The sequence below is a fragment of the Pleurodeles waltl genome, chromosome 5 (genome assembly GCF_031143425.1).
Source record: "Pleurodeles waltl isolate 20211129_DDA chromosome 5, aPleWal1.hap1.20221129, whole genome shotgun sequence".
Classification (NCBI taxonomy): domain Eukaryota; kingdom Metazoa; phylum Chordata; class Amphibia; order Caudata; family Salamandridae; genus Pleurodeles; species Pleurodeles waltl.
In genome coordinates, this window is record NC_090444.1 from 907,061,756 (window position 1) to 907,087,862 (window position 26,107).

The window sequence follows — 26,107 nt, forward strand, 5'->3', positions numbered from 1 at the left end:
AGGCTGCTCCCCCAGGAACACTGCCCTATGTAGTGCATGAAGAACTGGCCATATGGTACATTTCTGACATTATAGCATTGACCCCCGTGATGAAATGGCTAATAATGTGAGTTAACCTGGCCCTCAAGCTTAATCAGATAGTGATTAATGATTGTAGGTTGCTTGAGGGTGCTCTCCGTATTCCACGGCTCAGCTACATTAAGAAGGCAGCGGACAAATTGGGCCGCCCAGAGATATTTGAGAATCCTGAAATCTTAGGGGAAAGAGACCTGCCGGAGATAAATAATCTATTTCTCTCATATACGGTGACAGAAAGAGAGGGGATGGAACTCATCAGACCCTCAGTTAGGTCATTCACTTTGTTGAAAACATGAGCAGTTGTTGAGCCCTACTTTTAGAAATGGGGTCTGGAATTGGCAGTGGTTAGCACCCAGTCCAAGTAGGGACCCTCCCTCTAGCTAAGGTAAGACACTCAAACACCTAAAATAACTCTGATCACTCCCTTAGTAGCTTGGCATGAGAAGTCAGGTTTATCTCAGAGGCAATGTGTAAAGTATTTGTACACACACACACACACACACACTAACACAGTAAAATCACCACAAAAGAACTCCACACCAGTTTAGAGGAATGGCCAATATTTATCTGAATAAAACAAGACCAAGACAACAAAAATCCAACATATACAAGCAAAGATACAAATTTTCAAAGATTAACCTTCAGTATAGCGCTTAGAAACACAATAGCTGCAGCTGGGGCATCTGCGACGTCGTTGACAGAGTCGTTCCCAACAGTCTGAAACCACTAGCAAGGGAGTGCAGGCAGGTCACGGAGTTGCACGTACCCCCAGGTACAGTACCTTTGAAAACGATGAAACAAAGATGTTGCATGGAGTCGGGGAGGTGAGGCGTCGCTGGAGCCGGTGCGGCGTCGGTTCCTTACTGCTACCAGGGAGGTGAGTTGTTGGTTCTTTACTGCAAGGAAGGCGAGGTGAGTCGTCGGGTCCTTACGTTGCAGGGGAGGTGATGCCGTGTTGGTGGCAAGGCGTCGGTTCCTTATGATCCGGTGGGATTGATGAATCCAGCATGTCAAAATGTGCGGCGTCAACTTCGCAGTGTCACAATCACACCACGGGGCCACAGGTGCTGCGGCGGAGTCGGGTGTCCTGGACCTCAGGGACATAGCAATCAGGACTCATGCTGGTGGTGGGACTTCAGAGGCGCTTCAGCGGCATAAGGCCTGCCGCATCGGTGGCAGTCGTTGCACTCAGCGGGAAGCAAGGCTCCTGGTGCAGGCAGTGGTGCAGTGGCACAGAGTCAGATAACAGTACCGGTTTCGAAGTTGCTGTGGAGTCGATGTACTTGGTTTCTTCTTCATTTCTAAATCACAAAAGAGAGTACGGGGTTCTTGTAACGTAAGTAGGTCGATAGTGTATCAACTGTGACACTAGACTACTCGTATACCTCGACTAGAGGTGAAATGTAAGTGAGCTGTGGAGTGGTGTAAGGTCTGTAAGGGGGATTTCCTTTACGGACTAGGTGGTCTCACACACTATATAGTGTCATGCTTCATCATATGACCACCTAGCCCCACCCAGGTAGGACAGTCCCACCTGGGCGGACTCAACCTCGCTGTTAAAAGAACAGGAGGGAGTGCGTAAATTAATTTAATTTCTGGAAAAGGGGATCCAGCTATGCTAGGGAAATAAAAACACCTACTCAGATACCCGGGTGAGGCCTGCACAGCAAAGCAACAGGCAGAGTGGCAGGTCCCCCTTAAGCATCCAGCTCTTCTCCCTGGCAGAATGTCCTCAGTCCAGAAGTGCTCTGAAGTTGTGGGGTCAGCAGTCCAATACTTAAACTCATTTCTGCCTTTGAAGTGGGCAATCCTCAAAGGAAAGTCTTTGTAGTGCACAAAACCCTGACTCTCACTGTCATGGTCCCAGACACACTATAGGAGGTTGGTGACTGTAATGTGTGAAGACAGACACAGCCTGGTGCAAGTGTCAGCTCCTCCCTCCACTCTAGCCCAAGAAGACCCATTTGGATATTCAGGACACACCTCGGCTCCCTTTTTGTGACTGTCTAGAGTGAATTCACAAACAGCCCAACTGTCAGTCTGACCCAGATGTTTATTCAGCAGCAGACACAGAGAATGGTTAAGCAAGAAAATGTCCAGTTTCTAAAAGTGACATTTTCAAACTTACAACCTAAAAAACAACTTCACAGAAGATTTATTTTTAAATTGTGAGTTCAGAGACCACAAACTCCATATCTCTATCTGCTCCCAATGGGAAATTACATTTAACAGATATCTTAAGTCCTTCCCCATGTTATCCGATGAGAGGTATAGACCTTGCAATAGTGATAAATTAATTTAGCAGTATTTCACTATCAGGACATGTAAAACACACCCATACATGTCCTACTTTTCAAATACACTGCACCCTGCCCATGGGGCTGCCTTGGGCCTACCTTGAAGTTGCTTACATGTAGAAAAAGGGAAGGTTTGGGCCTGGCAAGTGGGTACACTTGCCAGGTCGAATTGGCAGTACAAAACTGCACACCCAGACTTTAAACAATCTGTGGGTGACACAATCAGTGCTGCAGGCCCACTAGTAGGATTTGATTCACAGGCCTTGGGCACCTCTAGTACACTTTACTAGGGACTTACTAGTAAATCAAATACGGCAATCATGGTTAGTCCAATCAAAAATACAATTTAGACAGAAAGAACTTGCACTTTAGCACTGGTCAGCAGTGGTAAAGTGCCCAGAGTCCCAAGGCCAGCAAAAACAAAATTCCGCACACAGGATCTAAACAGGAGGCCAGAACCAAAAAGTAGAGGGGAAACCACACCAAGAGCTGACAGGTCTAACACCTACCTTGTGACAGTCAATATCCCCTGTTACAATCATCTACTGAGAAGGTTTAAGCTTAACTTAGAACACAGGCACTCGGCCATTCCGAAAGGTTACCGTAAAGTTGAGGAGCTGAACCCTTGTTCATGCGATGAGTTCTCTCAACAAGACACTTTGCACTTTATCTTATTTTGTAACCACTACCATACGCTGAGGCAGCAAGTCATTGTTCCATTGCTTAAAGACAATCAATTCTTGCAAGCAAGACCAGCACTAATATATTTTGCAAATGTTCCCGAGTCCCTTGGTTTGGTTTGGCATGCCAAGTTTGTTGGCTGGAGCACTCAAAGTTAGGAAACAGTTATTTGGCTAAAAGGGTGTTCCCATGTATTGTGATTGTAATTGTTTATGAATGATGCTGATTTTGATTTTATGCATAGTTCTTAGATAAATTATCTTTTATCTTATGGAAAATGTGTTTTTAAATTAACTTACCGTAAATTGTGAAGGGGATCTGTAAGGGTTTTCAACTATTTTAATACTGCGTTGGTTTTTATATTTGGCTTTTATGGTTTTAAATAACCAAATAAAGTAAACTGGAACTATGCAATTCTGCAGCTGTGACATTTTCCACATAATTATGCATTTGCCACATTTGCTGCACAGTCATCTACTGCATATTTTGCTGATTCTAAGAAAACAATTGTTCCTTGCTCAAGTGGATCATGTTACTAAAAATGTGACAACACCTCCATGTACAATGGAAAGCCCTTCACAAAGTTTTAATGGTTATCTTTCAATTGCTTCTTGATGTATTTGAGTGTAAAACTTGTACTAATAAGGTGTATGCCCAGCTAATGTTGTCAAGTGTAAATGTGACAAAATAATGAGTAGTACTATTGCAAAATGTGTGGCATTATGCTGCATAATTGCCTTTTAAGGATGCATAATTTAGTCAATCCTCCACATAGTTTGGTCCCACTCTGGTGCATAATTTCAGTGGCCCTGACAATACCATAATTTCAAACACAATGACAGGCTATACCATACCCTGCACAGCGCCTGCCCTGTGCTTGCAAAGTCTTTTCTTTCTAAACAAATTATTTAAAGGGACTTAGAACCCGCCCCTAATTTGCCCCTTACTTACCTGAACTTTCCATTTGTTCATTCCAACGTTGCTTGAATTTACTTGCTTTTTATTGGCTAGCAGGTCAATTCCTGGTCTTCTACTCTCCTGTTCTACTTTCTGTTCTGCTTTTGCCGTCACGGGGAGCGTGGCCAAAATACACCTTCGATTTTTGGGGTGATTGGTTACTTGTTAGTCTCCTTCCACTGGTTACTCTTTTTTTTGTTGTTGTTTTTTTTACATACAGAATGAGCACTTTAGGTGAGAATATTTTCTTTATATTGCATTTGTTTCCTAAGGCTGCTCACTTTCGTGTGTTTTCAAATCTGTGGAGCATCCAAGAAGTACTTTTACGTAACAGCCTTTTCCTATTCAATACTGTTTTTTTCAATGTATGGATGTATTAAACATTGGACATTGCATACTTTTGCCCAAAGAAGTAATAAACAATAATGTTTAAAAACATTTAAAGAAATCAGTCAGACTCAGACAAAACACAAATATCCTCCATGTAGCTGTAAACATGTCATTACATCCTAATGCCCTTAAGGCTTTCAGTCAAGTTTCTGCTAGGCAACTGGCATAGCTTTGGGTTTATCGCTTTTAGACTTACATATTTAGCAGGGCTTTGATTTATTTTTAATTTTGATTTTAATGCTGCAGCAGGTGCAGTGGCACCGGGGCCCCAAGGTGGCAGAGCCCTTCTAAACACAGATTATTGCTATATTTTACTACTAAACAGACAGTCACAAGTGCAGTCATCACGCAGGCACTAGGGTCATGATTTTAGTGGGGCAGCAGGTGCAGTGACACAGGGGCCAAAAGCTATAGGAGCCCCTCTAAACACCAAATGTTACTATATATTACTACTAAACTGGCAGCCACAAGTGCAGTTACCTTGCACTCACTAGGGTCGTGATTTGAATGGTGCAGCAGGTGCAGTGGCGCTGGACCCAAAAGTTGCCATAACTCCTCTAAACACCAAATATTGCTATATTTTACTTCTAATCAAGGAGTCATAAGTGCAGTTACCTTGTGGGCATTAGGGTCATGATTTGAGTGGTGCAGCAGGTGCAGTGGCGCCATGCCCAAAAGCTCTAGGAACCCCACTGAACACAAATTATTACTAAATTTTACTTCTGAACAGGCAGTCACAGGTGTAGTTATCTTTCAGGCACTAAGGTCATGATTTGAATGGTGCAACAGGTGCAGTAGCACCGAAGCTAAGGTTGTCATAACTCCTCTAAACACCAAATATTGCTATATTTTACTACTGCACAGGTAGTCACAATTGTGGTTACCTTGCAGTTAAAAGGGGCATACAGCACATACAGCAGCACTCTACTAACCACACATTACCATACTTTAATACAATGTCATATTAGATAATGTACAAATACATCACAACATAAGCAATGGTTTATCAAATGTAAAACACACATTATTATAATCTTTTTCTAATATTTATAATCCAGTTAGTAAGACAGAATGCAAGAGAAAAACTAAAGTGAAACCTACTTGCTTTGCCAATACCTGTTTTTAACTTTAGGCCATGCTTTCCACTAGCCATACTGCTATGCAACATGGCAAAAAAAAAACACTTTGACAAAGTCAAATGATCTCGCAAAGGCGAGGCTTGTTCGCTTTGCCAATGCGTGCTCTTAATTGCATCAGCACAAGTCTGAGGAGATAATGCATAATCCTTCATGCGTCTTTTTCAGATTTCATCATTCAGGCCCATATTTATACTTTTTTAGCGCCGCATTTGCGTCATTTTTTGACGCAAAAGCGGCGCAAACCTACAAAATACAATTGTATTTTGTAAATTTACGCCGTTTTTGCGTCAAAAAGCGGCGCAAATGCGGCGCTAAAAAAGCATAAATATGAGGCTCAGTTTTTTGGAAATTTACTAGTTCCTTAATTGGACCAAAATGGCCTATTCACAATGTGTAAAGTCGAATAGTTAAAAACCTGTTCTCATTTCTGCAGTCTCACATTTGTAGCAAATTTCGATGTATTTTGGGACTCACCTAAAATCCCATGAGTAATCTTTGACAGCCACCCTTGTCAAATTTCGGATAAGGAATATACGTTCTGAAAGTGCTATTTTACCCACCCAGGTTCAATTTAGGTGAGCAAGCGCTGTTGTGTATCGGAATCAAAGTGCTTAAAGGGTGAGCTTACTTTCAGTAGAGCATCTTTGTTTCCATTTAATTAAAGTCTGAAAACCCAGAAAAAGACAATTTAGAAAGTAATAATTTGAGTAATGCCTTTATTGTTTTTCTGATAACATCTTCCACGTTGCATCATCAAAAAAATAATGAACTTTTAAAAAAATATTAATTTCGTGATTCATTCTGACTGTTCTTCCACGGGAGGAAATAACAGACTACCCATGCTGCAGGTTTCAGTGCAGATAAATCAGGAATTGAATACAGATGCAATACGTTATTGCAATAAAATACATAAAAACATTCCTCGACCTAACACCACAATCATTTTAAACATGAACCATCCCATTGAAAGGTTATCTTTTTGGATTCGTCTAAAAGGGCTAAGGGTCACATACATCCTGTATGTTTTGCTACTTGCTCCCTTTGACCTGTGAAGGTTTATTTTATGCCCACAATGGGTTACATAGTTTTTGTAAAGGATGAGAGTGATATTGGTTGCTGCATACATAAAGATATTAATAACTTGCCATACAAGAGAACAGTGATGCTATACGTGTTGTGTCCGAGTTTTGGGCTTTGCTTGCATTGAGAACGTATTGTGTTTTACCTTTCACCACTAGGAGGGCCAAAACGATTCGCTAGATGTTTATTCGTAATTCTGTTTCAACCTACCTTAAATCATGCAGCATTAACGCCTCAAAATTATATACCACACACCGCTGGCTGCCTTATAGCGCCCTTACTCATAGAGCACTTGTGTCCAAAAATGTAATTATTCTAGTGCAGACAAACATCCTTGACATCGGTGCCAGCATTGATCACGCTAGTCACCTAGTCATACATAAATATTCCTAGAAATAATCTTGCTAATGTTGCTTAACCCCTCACCAATATTGCCCCAATACATTGTTACTTATACGCCACGATACATGCATCGGTTTATTCTTTTTTAAATACTCCCATTCAATGATTATTGACACAGACATATGTTCAGATACAACCGCAATCAAGGGTAAGCACTGTGAAACACGAGGCGGCCATGTCACGACTGGCCCAGGCACGACCACGAATCTTCCTGTCTTCAGCAAGTGAGCAGCCATCGTATTGCAGGCACTTTTCTCATGCTTTGAAGGTAATCCATTGTGACACCTTCCAGGGTGATACGTTTCAGCAAAAAGCACAAAAGAATTAAACAACCACGTTTAAGAAGACCACGAATTCTCCTTCACTGGTTTTTCAGGTACCTTGAAAATAATCCCTTCTATTTCGTGATTGGCTGGTATCCATATTCCCTGCCATTAAATGTTCAATGCCAGGGTGATAAACTAAAAAAAAAAGAAATAAGGTAGAAGTTCATATCATTGTACTGATAATCGAAAAAATATCAAGTGCACATTGTTAACATTTTACCAAGTGATATATCTCACAGAGCAAATTAGCGACCCCCTTTGTCAGATGTGCTTGCAGGAACAAAATCTATAATATTGTGAAATGGCCTCATTCCTACAGCAATGCACAGGGGCTTTATTGTTCCAACAAGACCCCACCATGGCCTGATTTCCCCAACTTTATTTCTGTCCCCACTTCCCCAGCACTTCTCACCTGAGCGGTGGAAAGCTTGGTTACTATTGGTAAAGGTACTGCTATAAAGGCAGAATGGTCCACACTTGCACTGGGGCAAGGAGAAGATTCGGTTTACCGCACAATAAACACCTGCCAAATGCTAATTATTATGTGTATAAAAATTAGGGGACACTCAGGCAAACATCTGGCATTGCCCAGCACAGCCTGTTGTCATTTGTCTGACACTTGGATGGATGAGCATGTTCGGGGACAGGCACAGCACTTGTGTTGTAACGGAGCATACCAAGGCAACCCACAGAGTAGAGGTTTCTTTATTCTTACACCAACACCAGAAGCATCAACATTGACCAGGATCAGAAGACGGTTGGCCCGAAGATATAGTTTGGATCTGAACTGTAAGTCTTCATTTTGCGGTAATTACCCACATCTGCAATTTTCCTGAGCATTTTCTATGTGTCTTGGCAAAAGGTGTGGTAATTGTCTGTGCAGACTTTGATACTGCTCTACTACTCCATGTTATACCTCATTACAAACTGCAAAGCTCCGAATGAGCCGTTAATACCGCACCCGATAAACATTACAAAATGCAAAACTTGGTATTTACGAAATGCAGTATTTCGAACCCCTGCACTGGGACACTTAGAACAAGGCCTTGATTGGAAGTCACATAACATCACTTCTCCTTTGTAGCAAAACTAAAAAAAATTAGATACACTTGCCCCTAAATGTACTTAATGCTTGGAAAAATGCAGGTAAAGGCTTCATTCTCTTCCATTTTCATTATCACGCTGCAATCAGATTAATGTCTTGCATCGTTCCCCACGTTAGTCAATACAGCCGCCATTCTACAATGTTGTAGCCTATTAATGCTCATTGCCTTCTACAACCCTGTATCCCTACCCCCCTCTCCACCCGGAATCGTCTGGCAACACTACATACCTAAATATACATCCAACACTACATGACCTCTTTCCACTGTTTTTTCCTCTTGTGTTCCTTCTTGCTCCTTCCCGTTTTTCCTTCGTCATCCCGCCCCTGTTGTTTTCTTGTGTTGGGGGTACCCCGAAGCTCATTTTCACCCAGTTATAAAATTACTTTATTTTCCCATCCTTTAAAATCATGTTTCCATTTCATTTCTTCTTGTGAGGACCCCTTTCCATAATATCATTCTTCCTCTTAACCCTTTCTCTCCCCTGCCTTCTACCTTTCTATTCTTTCCTCTTTATTTGCATTTTACTATTACAAGTATGGTTCTCTATGATGTCCATCTTTTTTCTTTTAAAAACGGTTTTAATTTTTTTAATTAATGTTATTTATTTGGGGTGGATGTTTGATTATTTTCAATCAAACTATATTTCTATTCATTTGTTTTCCCACTAACTATATTTTCAATAATTTGGTTTCTCGGAAAAGGATTTCTATTACTTTTTTTTCTATGTATTTACATGGTAGAACAGTGCTACCCGATGCTATAAAGTAATTACATAGAGAGTACTAAATATCATTGAATTTCTAACATATCCAACATGTTTTCTGGTTCAGAAATTGGTGCATAGCTAACCAAATGTTTCCATTCACCTATGTACCTCAAATAAATATACATGCAACTACCATCTGGTGTCCATCCATGAACATATGTTTCAATAATTCTTAATACTCATCTCGTATATCCTAATATATCTACCTTCAGTTTTTGTATTGCAGTCACCAGTCCTTTCCTCACAATATTCCTCCTGTTTTACCCATCTTTACTATAATCTGGTGCTGGTATCCCTTGAAGCTGTGTATTTTCTGGTGCTGTAGCTAGGAGACCTCCTCATGGATTGCATGCCTACTGCTGCAGATTGACTTATCTAGGGAGAATAGCACAGCCTGCAAGGCTAGGAGGTGATTCTATTTTCTGTATCTCTTGTCATTATTGAGGGGTCTAATCGATTCAGCGCTTTCGAATGTAGCAGGCTGCATTATGATTGGAGTTGAAATATGTTCTTTGTGTGATGTCTGCCTGGATTTCTGGCCTGTAATCTTGCTAGACTCCTTTAACATGAAGTAAAACTTTTGCATACTTTTACATGTCTTAGTGAATTGATCCTGAAATGTGCAACTATCTATCAGCAAAAGTGCAAAGAGGACACAGTCCTTTCTATTTGTACTATTTGTAGAAGAATATTACCTAAATATTCCCACTTTATTAAAAAAAATTATATTTTGGGACCAACACACAATTAAGAGTACAAAAAAGAGTACTACAGTAGTACTAAGGGCCATATGTACGAACACATTTTCCCATTGACACAGAATGGGAAAAACCCTTTGCTACATCTGGCCCTAAATCACATAATTCAAAATGCATGTGAACAGACCCACTGTGTTTATTTTATTTTATATACAAGCATTGATTTAGTCATCACTATTTTGTTTCTTGAAACTTGGTGTTATGCTTTGAAATGTGGAGCTTTTTTATCTGTGTGAATTCTCTGTTAGTAGATTGATGCTTGCTGAGCTGGTTTAAGGGAAACTCTCTGAGGTTGTTGATCCATGACATAAAGAGTAAGCATTTTAGTGCTCCTATTCCTTGCTCTTCAGTTGTCAAAGGATGGCTCCAGAGATTTAAAAACAGACTAATGGCAGTCAAATGACATGTAGGATAGAGCAACAGGCTGTAATCAGTGTTTCAAGGAGACCTCCAGAGACTAAGGGGTCATAGGTTCAGCAAAATAAGAGACAAACAGTTGGGAATACTCTTTGAGCCCACTAATAACCATCAGCAACTCTCAGTAAAGCGGTTACTCTGTTTGATGGCGCAGGGCTACTCCCTGAAGTTGGGTAGGAGAAGTTAAAGAGGGTTTGGGACACACAACCGCTGCAGAGGTTGAATGGTAGATAAAGCCTGAAAGGCTACAAGGAAGCAATTGCCTGAAGGACTGCAATGGCAGGGAGAAGAGTGTCATGTATAGTGTTACAAGTAGGTGTGCAGCACTGGTCTTATGCGGTCTAGCACTGTGCCCTCAATGTCTGACCTAGCGTCCTACCACCCTCTCACCTCTCCTGGAGACAGATTCACCTGCAATAACATCTACTTGGATTGGGACAACCAACCCTACAGTGAGCATGAGCGGGATCCCACGGAGTGTTCCACATAAATAGGGACTCAAAATTATTATCTGATCTAATATTTGAGTCTAACTACAAAAATAGTGTGGATTTAAAAAAACACTGTTTTACTATTATATCAAAATTTGAAATACTGTTTACTTTAATATCTCTTATAACATAATTTTTTATTGTATTGTTTTATGTTTTTTAATTGCATATGTTCTTGTGAAATTATTATTATTTTTTAAATATTAAAGTTATTCATATTTTTGGGTTTTTGGATTTATTGGGGAATTGAATGGGAACAGGTAGTGTTTTTTAATAATATACACATTTATGTTAATTTGTTGATCATATTTTATAATTTAATGCTACGTATTTGTTTAGTTTATTGAGAAATGGTGGCTAAAGTTTATTCCTTATTAATGATGTATTATTCATGAATTGATTAATTGTTGATTATTTTATATATGGTAACTGTTATTGATCTGTTTGATTGTTTATTACACTTTGTATTAATGTATTAAAGTTTAAGGTTTAGGTTGTGGGGTTTATTGGAGCATTGGTTGGTAGATTTTTCAATATATATTAATTTATAGTATTGAATTAATGTTAATGTTTTAACTTATGTATTTGTTTTTTTTATATTTTGTTGAGTAATTAATTACATTTTAAATTTGTAGTGTGGGGTCTTTTGGGGTATTGCATGGATTTAAAAAAATAAACATTTAAAAACTGATATTAATTGATTAATGTATTATGCTCAGTTTTAAATTGGCAAGTAATTAATTGTTTGTTTTAATTATTATTTTTAAAGTGGCAGATTTAATTTTACATATTTTCAAAATAATGTATTATTGTTAATGATGTTTTTGATTACATTTATTCAGCAATTAACTTAATATTTATTAAAGTTTAAAAGTAAAAAATGTTTTGCAAAAAAATATTTTATGACATAGAGATTTGTTTTAATGTTTAATGTGTGTTTTATGTGGGGCTTAGAGTTGCTTTTTATTTTAAGATTTTTTCAAATATTTGTTAAATACCTTTATTAATTTATATAATAAAAAAAAAATACACTTTTCCCAGTGTTTGTTAGAGTGGATTCTGAGCCGTAAATGTACCCCCCCATGTATGCACTTTCTTCAATGTTTGTTAGAATAGTAAATCTGACCCCCTTACCCTGCCAATGTATGTACTTTACCCAATGTTAGACTAGAGTTAGGACAGTAAATCTGCCCCATATCTCAATATATGCACTTTCCTCAATGTTTGTTAGAAAGGAGTTAGAATTGTAAATTTTGCACCCCCAATTTTAGTACTTTCTTCAATATTTGTTAAACAGGAGTTAGATAAGTAAATCAACCCCTCAAAGTATGCACTTTCTCAATTGTTTGCTTGATTGGAATTAGAATAGTAAATCTGACCCTGACAAGTGTTTGTAATTTTCCCAATGCTTGTTAGACAGCAGTTAGAAAAGTAAATCTGACCATTCCAACTTATACACATTCTCCAGTATTTGTTAGACTGGAGATAGTAAATATAACCCCAAAATGCACTCACTGGAATTAGCATAGTGTATCAGGCCCTTAAGCATGTGTATTCCACAATGTATGTTAGATTGGACTCACAAAAATAAATGTGAGAACTTGATACCCAAAATATGAGTATATTTCAAAATGTATGTAGAGTTGTACTAATAGTAGCTTATTTTAATTGTTTCATATTTCTTAATGTATTTTGACAGGAGACTGTGTGCTAATTTGAATTTCTTTCTATATATTCATAAATGTTTTGATTGTATTTACTTTAAAAATATATATTTTCAAGTTTATTATTTGTTTTTATGTTGTAACTTCTTTTATCATTTTTTCATATTTAGTCTTTGACGTAGATTAGTTAGTAATTTATTTTTGATTCATTAATGGTTTAGTAGCTCTGTAGTTTGTTTTTTATTTAGAATTAATAATTGTGCATGTTTATATTGTTTCTAGATTATATTATGTATCATTATTTTTTTTTGTTTAAATATATATATATATATATTTTAAAACATGTTTTTAATGTTACTTTAATTTAAAAATGCAATTATATCATTTTAAATTATTTTAAAGTTACATGTCTTTGAATGTGTAGGCAACATTTTTGTACTTTTCAGTGCTTGTATGTAAAATTGATGTTTTAATCCTTGATATTTTTTCCACAATAATCTGTATCACAGTATTTTTGAGATAGGTCAATATTCTGTCATGCAAGTCCCAGACCCAGGAAGTGGAGGTTGGGGCATCTGACATGAGCTGGCCTTGTTAAACATCCTTTCTGGGCATGGATAACAGTATATCCCTCCACCATGACCTGATCTGCAATCTGCTGAAATCTCTAGGTGAAAGCCTGGGACAAAATGAGCAATTATTGGGGGGATCGAACCCAGAATTACAATTTTCCCAGTGCTTCCTTATTACTCAGGTGAATTTCAGTGTTCCAATGGAAATCCCAATAACCCTGAAACCCCCCACATAGTTACTACTACCCAAGTACTGGTAAACCCTGAGGTGACATAGTTAACAGGCCCAAAATCTAGGGACCTCATCATAAGAGCCGCTGAACGTTGGAAATATAGGTGTATTCTTGTGTGTTTTGCACCTGCTTGTCTCAAGTCCTTTTTAGCAATGTCTAATGCATTTGTATCTAAATATTTATGAGGCAAAGTATTATATGAGGGGTTATTACAATAACATTAACTATTTTCATCAGATTGGAAAGGTGCCCGGTACATCTCTACAAGCCTGATATATACAGTAATTTTCCTAGATAGCATTGTGAAAAAGATTTAACACATTGATCAGAGTAGTACCTATTCCATGGATGGGGCCAAGAGAAATATTGTAGGTAGTACTTTGCATGAGGTGAAATGTCATGTCCCTTTCAGAGGTAAGAGAATAGGTATAGTCTGTTGTAAAAAGAGGCTGTGTGTTTAATCCCCTCCTACTACTGCTTTCTCAGTGCTCTCTATCTTAACATGCCGACAAACCATGTTAACAAGAATTATACTTAACTACCCTCTCAAAAAACTCTCAGCCCACCACTACCACCTCCTTTACACCCTCCATACTATCTCTTATTACTACTGTACCCTATCACCAAATCAACATGCACCCTCACCTATCCTACTTACTCTCCCTCCTTTCCCTACAATTTCCCAATTACTTACTCACCACATCATGCTCTACTCTCTGCCTACTATCTCTGACCTGCCACCTATTCATCCCAGCACTGCCCTCTCTCACCTTAACAAACTACCTCCTTGCTCCTCTCCACATTCCTTTTTCTCATTCCCTTGATTCTATCACTTAAATTCTCACCTTACTCACATCCCATTACCTCTCTTCCTCCCTTTAAACATCAATTTGTTTCTGTATCCCTGGTTTCTTCCTTTCCTCTATCTTTTCTCCTTACATCCCCTCAGTCCTTTCTCCTCACCTTCTCCCTCTCCAAAACACCTGTTTTAAATACCTCCCTACCTGCTCCCCATCCCTCTCTCCCTACTATTGTACCCTACTGCACTTACAATCAGCCTGTCTTCGCTATCCCCAACCCCATTCTTTTTCCACTTGCTATCTTGCTAGCCTCAATTTCACTTCCCCTGTTACCATTTTGGTACTTTCCATATCATCCCAACTCGCATCCCATCTGCCATCCCATCACTCCTCTATCCCTAAGACTAGTTTTTACCGCCTTCCTACCACACATCTCTCTTACTAATACCTTTCTCATCGCTTCCCTTCCTCTAACACAACATGATACTTGCAATACCTTCTACTCTCTAATATCACCCATACTGCCCCACCATCTATAGTGATTGGTGCTTGATGTCTAGACATGTGGATAGAAGAGTAAGAAGCTTAAATAGCATAGAATGCACACAGGGGTTTAGGGTGGTGCAACTGGTACGGCCGCACTGGGCGCTGACCTGGAGGGGAGGCACTGACCTCCATTGAGGGCTGTGTTTAGCAATAACTTAAGATTTAAACACACCTGCTGCAGAGTTCCTTGTGCTTCCAGCTTTGAGGCAGCAATAAAAATATCAAGCTAACTCTTGTCTAGTGGCAGTTTTGACTCACCATGAAGTAACGCAGAGATTAATATGCATGCTGCAAAGAATAGATCTGTAGTTTATGTAGATAGCTGAGAGAATTAGTGAAGCCAGCCTTTACCAGCACTTTAAAACAAATTAAATGTATGTGAGAGAGGGTCTATGGAGCGATGAGGGACACTTTTGCTGGGTGGTAGTGAGAGAATCCAAAGAGGAGTTCATGGAACGGGGGCACCAAAAAAGATTGTTGCACCGGGCACCATCAACGCTAAAGCTTGCCCTGACTGCCCATGAGATAAATCTGCTTGTGTCAAGGAGAACATCACTAGGCTAGTTTTAGCACAATGGGTGTGGTATGTCTATGCCAGAACATGAGAAAAGACAGACACACATCATGAGCAAATACTATAAGGAACTCTAAAGACAACACTAAAGCACACACAGGGTTACAAAGGCTAAGCCCACAGGGCAACACACACACATCCCTCATCTCTGGATACCAGCACTGATTGAAAACAGTCACATGATCACAGCCTCATGGAGCCACATTAACCTAAAACAAGAAGTGCACAACTAGACTGATTAGGAAAATATGGAGAACTAAAATCTCAGGACAACACAGCACAGTTAAACCATGAGCAATGAGGTCGTTGATCCCAATTGATGATGAGCTATATATAGAAACCACATAACAAAATGAACAAGTGCACCAGAACCAAATTGTTAACTATTACGATATAACATTGAGGTGATTTTTCTTAGTGTTGTGGATCTCCCTCAGTGGGTTCACTTTGCACACAGAATGAACATCATTTGAATCATTTGTCAACATGAACAGCACTATGTGGTCATTACCTCTATATGATTTAGACTGATGGCGTCAGAGTTGCCCTTATTCAGTGCCATGAACACTTCTGAAAAAATAGCAAGAAAAAAGAAGTTACGGATGAACTGATCTACAGTCATGCATATTGTTAGGGTTATTTAGTCAGCTTGACAAGGTTGCCTATTCACTGCATACATTCAGGGTTGAGATAACTGAGGAGACCAGTGGAGTACAATTTACCAACCACTCTGTTTATAAATGAGATTCCCATTCCCAAAGTTCGGCAATATATTTATAGTTGTGATTTACTGTTCTGTTGAAAAGACGGGAGTAGGAAAAAGTATGTGTGAAGCCCTAAATGTTCTTGATGTTTGGAAACACCCACCTCTTGAGCATTTCTTTCTCACTGTTTTCTGATTGGATGACTTGTGTCCTCATGCTGCTTACTTTCAGTGACCTTTTTTTGAGCACTCGTTAGGCGCGCATGTTTTTTCATGCTCCTTCTGCATGTGCTGCTTCTTGCTGAAGCTGTCCAGAAAACAGAAACTCATCTGGCCTTTACTTGTAATTTTTAGAACTCTTTCCACTGGTTTGAAACCTTAACCACGCTCCATATTCCTGCTGGAGATTAATGTGCTTCACGATATTTAAATATACTGATTTGATAAGTACCCTGAGTTGTGAACTTCGGTTCATCAGACAGCACTTTATTGGACCTAAAATTTGCATGAAGAAAAACGCTTGCACTGTCTACACTTTTAAAGAATATTTTTGTGTCATTCTATGTTCTCCGCAGTGGGATAGTACCACGGAGACGTTATCTCTCCACTCCACCACATTCCTCGAAGGACATTTCCTGATTAAAACATGCTGGTGAGGACGCACAGACACTTGGTGCGATTCTAAATGCCATCAACGAGGAAGGAACCTGAGAAAGCACCCTAGTAAATAAGGTCCTGGTCTAGAACATTATCAGATTCAGGTAAACCTCACTGCAAAATCCATCGATAGAGAAAGGAGCAAGGTCCTGATTATTTCCAGCAACAGGTGATGACCTGAATGGGGTGTGGGGAAGGGGGGGTGCAGTGATCCTAGTGTTGAGCTTGAACCCAAATCCATAGTTCCCTACTTTCTCTGGGAGCTGGTTCAGGATATTTGCAATCCTTCCAGGGATAGATGGGTAGAAAGTGACCCTAATACGCCAGTGTCGGTGGACTTTAATTTTCCCCGTAGGAAATGCTTTTGCCACTGTCTGCTCCATATCTAGGCCTCGAGGGTGTCCTTGTGCTGGCAAGACAAAAAGAGTTGTTAGGGGCAGTGGATTCCATTCAGTCTATGAAGGAGCGACCCTTCTGTTCGTCATCTAGCAGGTGGCATCCCAGTCCACAAACTGCTGCTTATGATTCATTTGTGCCCAGCAGGGCTCATTGACGAACGAGCCACCCCATCTGCCTCAGCAGTAACCCTATCTCATGAAAGCTTAAGAGAAATGTCTTACTTCCTGCAGGAGGGTGACATTAGGCATATCTCCCCCTCAGAGCGCAGCAGTTTTCACCCTGCCGGGGTTTATTTATCCTACTTCTCGCGTGAAATGGAAACAGGTGACAATACAAGGATGAACAGGTGTAAATCTGTGTCTGGAAGTGTGTGTGTGTGTGTGTTTGTGTGTACGGGGCAATGGTTTATTTGAACTGTTTATTTAAAAAGCTGCTGTACTCACTGCACGCATTTTCCAGGCGAATCAGGCAGTTTAGAAAGTCGTCAAACTCAATTTGGAATTTGTCATCAGCATATCGAAGAACTATTAACTGCAGCACATAATTGTTCAACTGAAATCCTACAAAAAAGTATTAAAAAGGAAATGATTAGGGCACCAGAACAAGTTTGATAAAACACCAGGTGACAAAAAATCGACTGGGAAAGCACAAACATGCACTACCATACAACAGATATCTTTCTGCTCCGATCATGCTTTTGTTGTCAATGTGGGTTCTATTTATTCGGCAATCTTGTTTGGCTTAGCCGCATAAGTAGTGCGTTAACCACGAAGTAAGAGCAATCAGAGTATTATTAGTCCATTGTGTAGTGTGTCTGAATGTTTGTGGGCTTAAAAAAACAAGGGTAACATTGTTTTCAGTGAAAACATGAGAATCCCCCAAATTATAATGTTATGGCTCTTGAAGATGAGGGGAGAGCTCGAGGCAATTAGAACCAACAGGCACAGCGCACAATGGCCAGCCTTGCTGTTATGGTGAACTTCTCTAGCAAACACTGCTCCATTAACTTTATGATGAAATCATGCAACAGGTGGACTGTGCACTTCAACAGTACAAAACTCAGGAGGCAATAAGCAGGGCAATTGGTTGCATGTTATTGCTTAATATATGCTGCTTAGGGGAAAATTTGAACCTTGCTTCTTTAAGAAATACCCCGTTATGTGCAAGCTGCTGGGCGCTGGTCTTTGCAGGGACTGACAAACACTTCTCTGTCTGGGTGGTTTGCTTGCCCATCACTGACAGCTTTAGGGCAGCACTCTACTCATGAATATCACCTGAAACTCCAATGTCATATGCTGTAGCCCCCTTCCCACAGCTACTGGTTTCGTTCCTGTGGCTTTTTTTAGGGGATCGCTGATGATGTTTTTTCCTACCAGAGTTCATAAGTCCAGGCCTAGTGATTTGGGGAAGGAAAGAAGAAACAATATTCCTGTTCCGCATAGAGAAATAGTTCAGCACTTCGCAGACATTAAGGGGCCGATTAGGAGTTTGGTGGATGGAAACACCTGTCTGGCAAAATCCCGCCAGCCCCATTATGACTTTCCCACTGGGCTGACAGGTGAAATCAAGGTTTCCGCTTGTCAGCCCGGTGGGAAAGGTGCAATAGCATTGTTGCCGGCTCATAATAGAGCCGGCAGCAACGCTGTCACACGCAGGGTGCACCCGTACCCTTGAAATGCGCACTGTCTGCACAGCAGACAGTGAGCATTTTGAGGGTGCTGCCAGGGGGACCCCTGAAGCTGTTCTCTGCCAGCCTTTTCATGGTTGTGGTACCGCCATAAAAAGGCTGGTGGAGAACAAGATTTTAATCAGCAGGGTGGCATTGAGTTCAGCGCCGCCCTGGCTGTTTACAACCTGCACCTCTGTCAGCCTGTCGAGATCTGAGATCCTGGCGGGGACAGCGGTAGGTTGGTGGGTCTGCCCGCAAACCTCGTCATGTGGTGGTCAGACCGCCACAGCCATGGCAGTCCGACCGCCACAGCAAGGCTGGTGGTCTTAGGACCGCCAGCCTCGTAATCAGGCCCTAGTACTTTTCTTTTTCAGAAAAATACACTTTGGGGTTTGTTTTTGAAAAACATAAAAGTGTTGACTGGGCCGCAATGACATGGTGGGCTGGACGGCGTTGTACAGTTTCGCAAACATGCTTAACAATGTTGACAGAAGCACTGCGGACGAACATTCCGCTTCTTCTTCAGATTTATCAACTAAAGGAGGGCCTACATCAGACCCAAACTCTTTTCTCTAGCAGCAAACTTTCCTTGCTTTTACTTCCACAATCCTCTCGGCTCATCGAGGAGAGGTAAACCTAGTTATTAATTGGAAATGGCAGAAAACTAAAACTAATCATTAGCTTCTATTTTGCTGTGATTTATTTTTTTAAAAGCCTGGTACGATTTGGATAAGATAGACATTATTGTCAAGCACAGAAAGGATAAGGTGGGCAGCCAGTCTGTCTTAAACTGGTTGTAGACAACAGTACTGAATTGTCACCTCTTAAAATTGCAGGTACTTGACAAAAAAACACATAACCTGTGCATCAAACAAAATCATACTTGTTTCTAAAACATTTCAGTCCAGATTTGCTTCACCTCACGTGAAAGAAATACGTATAAGGTTTGCTGTTTTTCACTTTACCTGCTGTCTTTAAGGCCTGTCGCAGTTCATATGAAGACATGGTGCCACTGTGGTCACTGTCGTACTGAAGATAAATGGCCTGTAATGGAAACAGAAAACAATAAGTAAAGTATTAGGCATAAGTATCTCGGGGTCCATTATAGATTCAGAAAATTACATTCAAATATGGATAAACATGGATAAATGCTGCTACCTTACCATGCGCAGTGAAATAGACTGTGTGAAGAGTCAAATGATGAGTGATAAAATCAATGAAATTGTTATAGTACACAGTCCTGGACTGCACTGGAATTTCACTTTATGCTAACAGAATGAATTTGGCAAGAGCAGTGTGATCAACAATGCAGATAATACAGAAATAGTTGTAAAATAAAAAGACTTCTACAGGTCGAGGCCTTTACAAGTGGGGACCCAAAGACTTGCCTCTATGCCTTAAATGCATGCATAATGAATATGTGTGTGTATATACATACATATATATGTGTATATTATTCTATGCTTAACATGTTCATAGGTCATTGCAGAGCTCTTAGATAAGCTGTTATATTAGATACTTATAAATCCCTGCTTTCTTTTTTATATTACAATGAGCAAATGTTATCTTAACTATTTAACAGCAAGCATTTCGCTATTGAAAAATTGAGGAAAGATAAATGAATGTTAGAAAAGTACACTTAATAATTAACATCAAATATTACAAATCGTGAAAGTCTGTGTTTATACAATACAACTTTACTTCTCATATTATTATACCCATTATATTCAGTGTTTAATTTGTGCTTGTTGTTTCCGGTGCTGAGTACCGGCACTTATTTTTGAGGGCCAGGGCTTATTCTTCTCTCACAAGCCATTTGCTGCGAGCAAAAGAAAGACGGAGGAAGGGGAAAAACAAAAAAGCGTCACAAAGGGAGAAAGTAGAAAGCTGCTAGAGTGAGCTGAAGGGGCAGGGAGTGGCTTTATATGGATTAAAGAGGCCTGAGATGGCTTCAGGATTACGCCGCCTCAGTATTCCGTGCTCACACATTTAATTGCACCAGCCGCGAGTTTCAGAGGAGGGCTTTGGGCACCAGCACCTTTTTATTTACAAACTAAGCACTGATTATATTCCTTACACATACATTCCCTTACTATGTATTTACATATCTACTTATTTATTACTCTGGTCCTACTGTACTACAGAAAAAAAATAAAAAAAATAAATTAAATGAATAATTAAATCCTAAATAAATAAATAATACAATAAAATGTACTCTCTCGTAAGCTTTACTGTCTCCCCCTCACCCCATGTCTCTATCAATATATCCTCGATCCCCACTCTGACTCATCCCAAACCTATTCTACTACTTTGATCTCCAAAATAACCCTGCCTAAGCTCTTCCCTTCTGTACCGCATCTAGCTCACCCCAAACTTCAGTTTACTACTATGATCTCCCAAACAACCCTACTAAATACTCCCTCACTTATCTCACATTTGACTCATCCAAACCCCCTTCTGCTACCCTGATCTCCCTAACCCTTTTCCACAGACTCTTCCCTCCTCCATCTCTCCTTTACTCATCCCAAGCCTCATCCTATTACTATAAACTCCCAATTAACACTTCTGTATTCTCCCCTCCTCTATCCCTCCATTACTCCAGCCAATCCAACTAACAAACTCACATATCTTTTGCTCAAATTAACTCATACTAATACTAATACTGTACTCATATTTCCCTATACTAATCCACCACTAATTCCTCTTGGGTTCCGGAGTAGCATGCGACTCGCCGAAAAGAGCTTTGACGCCTCAACAGGGCTAGTAAGCGCTATATAAATACAATTACAATTACAATAACCACCTAAAGCTCAGCAATGCAAAGACAGAGTTCCTGACCCATGGTATTCACACACACACCATCCTAACGCCATGTGGCCCAAGGAGCTCAGCATCCCGCCAGCTACATTAAGACAGGAAGGAAAACACAGATAGCCATGGATTCAGTCCTATCCTTAATATGGCATCAGCAAAGTGACATAGAGTGCCTTATACTCAATTAGAACACTACATCCATACCTTCGATACTAATAAACTACAATCTATAATCACACTCATAGTCACCAAGCTTGATTATGCCAACAGCCTATAACTCAGCACCCCCAATTTAATCATTCACAAAATACAATTGATCCAAAATGCTGCCGCAAGACTCCTTCTCATCCCCCAAGAATGAGGAATACTAGTCGTGCAAGCTCTCCACTGGCAGCCTGTAGCTACATGAGCAAAATTGAAGGCAGTATGTGTCGTGCACAGAATTTGTCAAATAAAAAAAAAAACGATACCTACAAACTAAGCTGACTGCCAGCCAAGATTCAAAGCTCCCAGAGCACTCACAGTTCACAAGAGAGGTATAGACGTCCATGTCAGAGATCATTACACCACTCCATGATTTTGAGACACTACGTGGAACCATAAACTCTCCTTCATGTACATTTTACAGTCCACACATATGCAACTGCCTTACCAACACATTCTTATACTGGCAAACACTCTAATAGCTTTCTATGTCATATTAAGTTATGAAGGGTTGACCTGTGTGTAGCCTTGGTAATATATAGAAATGTAAGTTCAGACATTCACCCCTGTCCCTCACTAATAATAGTAATACCAGTACGAGTACCATTACAGTGGTCATGCCGCCAATTGTTGACCAAAAATCTGCATAATAATTCCCTAATACTGCTTGGCGGTACACACTTGTATAACAAAACCAAAACAGGTCATGTTTCTTGGCTAGAACCGTACCAGTCCAAAGTAACAATCTGACCAGGAATGGAATAACTGAAGAGAGCTATCACATATCACTGACTACCAGATGACTGTTATTTAGTCCATCACTGCAGTTTCCAACTAACTACATTCTATGACCACTTCTTGACATCTCACAATGACATTGATATAAGAGAAAACTGTGATGCTGCTAGAACTCCTGCCTATCTCTCCCTCCAGCCTGCGCCTATTCAGGGCCATAAACGTAATGACAAAAATATAAGAATGGACAAACCTGTTTGATAACTGTGATCATATGAAATACCATAAAATAACTTGCAGAGTTAATCAAATCGGCCAGCTTACTCAAAACTATAAACTGCACATCTGTCTCTCATACTTCTTCATCCATCAGACTGCTTAAAAATGCATCCCATAACATGATAATCAAACCTCAGTGGTCATCACATATAAAATGGAAACACTTCCCATAGAGGATCAAAACGATGACAACACCCTTCCCAGTATAGACCTTACACAGTTTAGCGTGCTTGCCATGTAGGTAAGTTCTTCACTCTCCACATACAGGTAAAGTGCTATATATATGTTACCTATAATACAACTAGTTTAGTATTTTGAGGGTCTCTTCATTGGTGGATCTCGTATGTCAGCACAAAGGAAAGCACCTTGATGGTCATGTTGAAAAGAAAGCCTTCAAGCTCCAAAGGACACGATGCACATGCAAGCACTACACATTTTTGTGCCGAGTGGCCGTCTGCAGGGAGATACGGGGATAGAAGACTTACAGGTGTCAAATTCAAAGGGAACCCAGCTGGAGACAGCCACACCTTTGACAGCAGGCTGTCTATGTACTCTGCTCTCTGCTCGGTGACCTCACACTTTAGCCAAGAGATGCACCTAGAAATAAGTGAGTCTTATGTATTTCAGTAAATTAACACAGAAGTGAATGAATCTAATTCTACTCATGGAAAGATATATTGAGCCTTGTGTTTAAGATAGCCGAGCAAAATGTTGATTCAAAGTTCGGCATGTATGAAGTAGTTTTATGCAGAATAATGTGTGTAATCACACTTTAACTAGCCATTACATAATACAAAAGGAATCGTTTTCGGCACTTGATAATTGGTATTATTAAGTATCAAGAGCGAAAAGACGAAATACACCCTACATTGATTTAGTATGTCACTGCAGTTGCAACACTGTTAGAAAGATAAGACTACCTGAATTCAGGTTAAATGCAGCACTGTTCTACAAGGACATTAAACCCTTACGTTGATTTATTAGGAATCAGATTTAAGACACATTATTGTAAGAGGCCTGGACCTTAATAAACACTTGGTGGTTGGGATCAATATGTGAATAAAGAAGGACCTCTGTTTACGTTACATTAAGACAAACTTGCTTACAAATCTCAGCAGTAAGGGCATTACCTGCCTGAGTTCTCTTACTAGTATTATACCCTGAGACTTACTGGATGCACATGGATCTCTGCAATATGTGCATCAACACTTTACGCTACGTTTAAATGATGTCAGTCTGTGACTAATAAAGTAAGCCAGAACAGCAGTTTTGTTACATAACTATGGGCCATATCACAAAACATTTTCATTCAGCATTTTTGGTGGTAAACAGTATAGTATTTGATACAAGCACATTTTAACATTATTTATGAAATATAAACAACAGGGGAAGAGAGCATACTGCCTGCTTGCACCAGTTCTTCCAGTGAACTATTGAGAACTGCAGATACCAGAATGGAGCTGTACCAGAGCACCTCAGAGCATCAGTTTTAGAGAGACCATCCTCTGAAATGCATTTCCACAAGATATAAAGAAAGACTCTGTGGCTCATATATATTAGGAGCATTTGTAAAGCCTGTATTGCGGCAGTTGCTTTTTCGGTCGCGGCTCACAAGAGTTACAGGGGATAGGGTGGCGCACAAGGGGTGGTTGGGGGTGGGGGGGATATTAATAAACCTAAAAAACAAATTACCTCAGCCCAGTTCCGCGCTGTGCCACCGCTCCTCAATCTCCTCAGCAGGCAGGCACAGGCTCCCAGCTTGCCCTGTGGCCAATCCTGATGCTGCTCAGAGCAGCTGTTCATAGCAGAGAGCACAGTGCGCAAGTGTGTTTGGCTGGCTCGAGATGGCTGGCCAAACATACATGCGCACTAAGAGGAGTGCTCTATACACTCCCCTCCATGGCTGTCATCCCCAATGCCCCGCCCTTTTACTACAAAACAATAATAACCACAGTTTATTATCGTTTTGTAGTAAAAGGTTTGCAGCTGCTGCTGCTGGCTGGGGGTGACGCTCCTCTGCCATAGCGGAGGAGCCACCACTGCACTTTTTAGCTTTGAACACAGAAGTAGGTTTTATTGTTAAATAAGGACAAAGGGGTAGGCTACATACCAAGTGGAGTGGGGTGAGTAATTGTGCCCGATATTCATCAGTCACAATCCCTGTTCTCTAGGTAGTTCAATTAAAAGAAAGTGTAACTAGGTGGCTTTTTACATGATTTATTAAGCATTTTGAACTGGGTTCAGATGCTGTTATAGTCAAGGAGTTCGACAGCCTTGGTGTTTGCAGTCATGGGGATATGCATCTGAGTTTCATGCTTTAGAAAGGTAATCAGTCAATGAGAAGGCCAGACATTCAAGGACAAATTGTGGGTGGGGTCTAATGAGGTGTTAGTTTATGCAGGTATGTTCGACCATTCTCCCACTAGACTCTGTGAACCTTAAGTTTGATTCTGGCGTCTACTGGAAGCCAATTGCTTTAAGGGTACAACTGCTTTGGTCCTAATTACAGAGGTTCTCTAATCTCTGTAATCTGGTAATGCGGTTCCACGGATATGCAGTAGTTGAGGTATGCCAAGTACAGGGCGCTTGTCAGCTTCCCTTGGTCCTTGAACTGGAGAAGAAAGGGGTGATTTTTCAAGATACTTAGTGTTACACCTGTTTATCACCTATGGAGCAAATGTGATTTTAGATTCAAGTGTGTCTCTCCAACTTTGTTACTTTAATTAACTTTGTAGGTTCCTAGGTCTGGGTGCCTGGTGATGGGTAATGACTCGGCCTCAGAATTTCCCACTAATTTAATCTTAGTTATGGTTCGATTCATGCAAAGACAGCTTTCTTTTAAACAGCTGAACACATGGTATAAGCTAAATATGGGTGGATCCCCTGGGTTACTTCCCCAGTGAAAGTGGATACTGTGTCAGGACCGGAGGCGAGGATTATGCTTATTCTTTTCTCTGCTTTATTGAACCGCAGCCACTCACAACTTCAATAACAAAAGACTACAATTCCCATGAAACATTGAGAAAAAAAATTGTCATAACCAATGAAAGGAGGCAGTCCGTGGAATAGCCAATCCACATTCAGCAGTCCACAATATGGTGCATTGTCTGTGTCCCCTAATCCTCTTTCTTCACTGCTCACAGCGGAGGATAAGTCATACTTCTTTACTTTTATAATTACTGTCTTTTTTATTGATATTTCCTTGTGTTTTCTTCTGTGCTCTTGCTATTTGAATTTATTTCTGTCCTTTGCACTGTGTTTCAATACTTGCCGCAAGAACTATTTTCACTCCTTCGCTGCAGTTGTTTGTTGGTGCGGCTCCTGCCACATCGTGGCCGTCCCACCACTAGGTGGTGCATAAGACGCGCTT

At 40.2% G+C, this 26,107-nt stretch overlaps 1 protein-coding gene across 1 annotated transcript in view; it reads right to left on the reverse strand.

The window, feature by feature from the left end:
• Window positions 1-6,241: 6,241 nt before the first annotated feature.
• CAPN9 (calpain 9) overlaps window positions 6,242-26,107 on the reverse strand; it is a 215,626-nt gene continuing 195,760 nt past the window's right edge. Inside the window, exons 17-20 of the mRNA XM_069235035.1 lie at window positions 19,671-19,749; window positions 17,480-17,596; window positions 15,789-15,847; window positions 6,242-7,485 (exon numbers count right to left, since the gene is read on the reverse strand). Of these exons, the coding sequence (XP_069091136.1) occupies window positions 7,459-7,485; window positions 15,789-15,847; window positions 17,480-17,596; window positions 19,671-19,749 (282 nt within the window). The 3' untranslated portion in view covers window positions 6,242-7,458. The remainder of the gene's footprint in view (window positions 7,486-15,788; window positions 15,848-17,479; window positions 17,597-19,670; window positions 19,750-26,107) is intronic.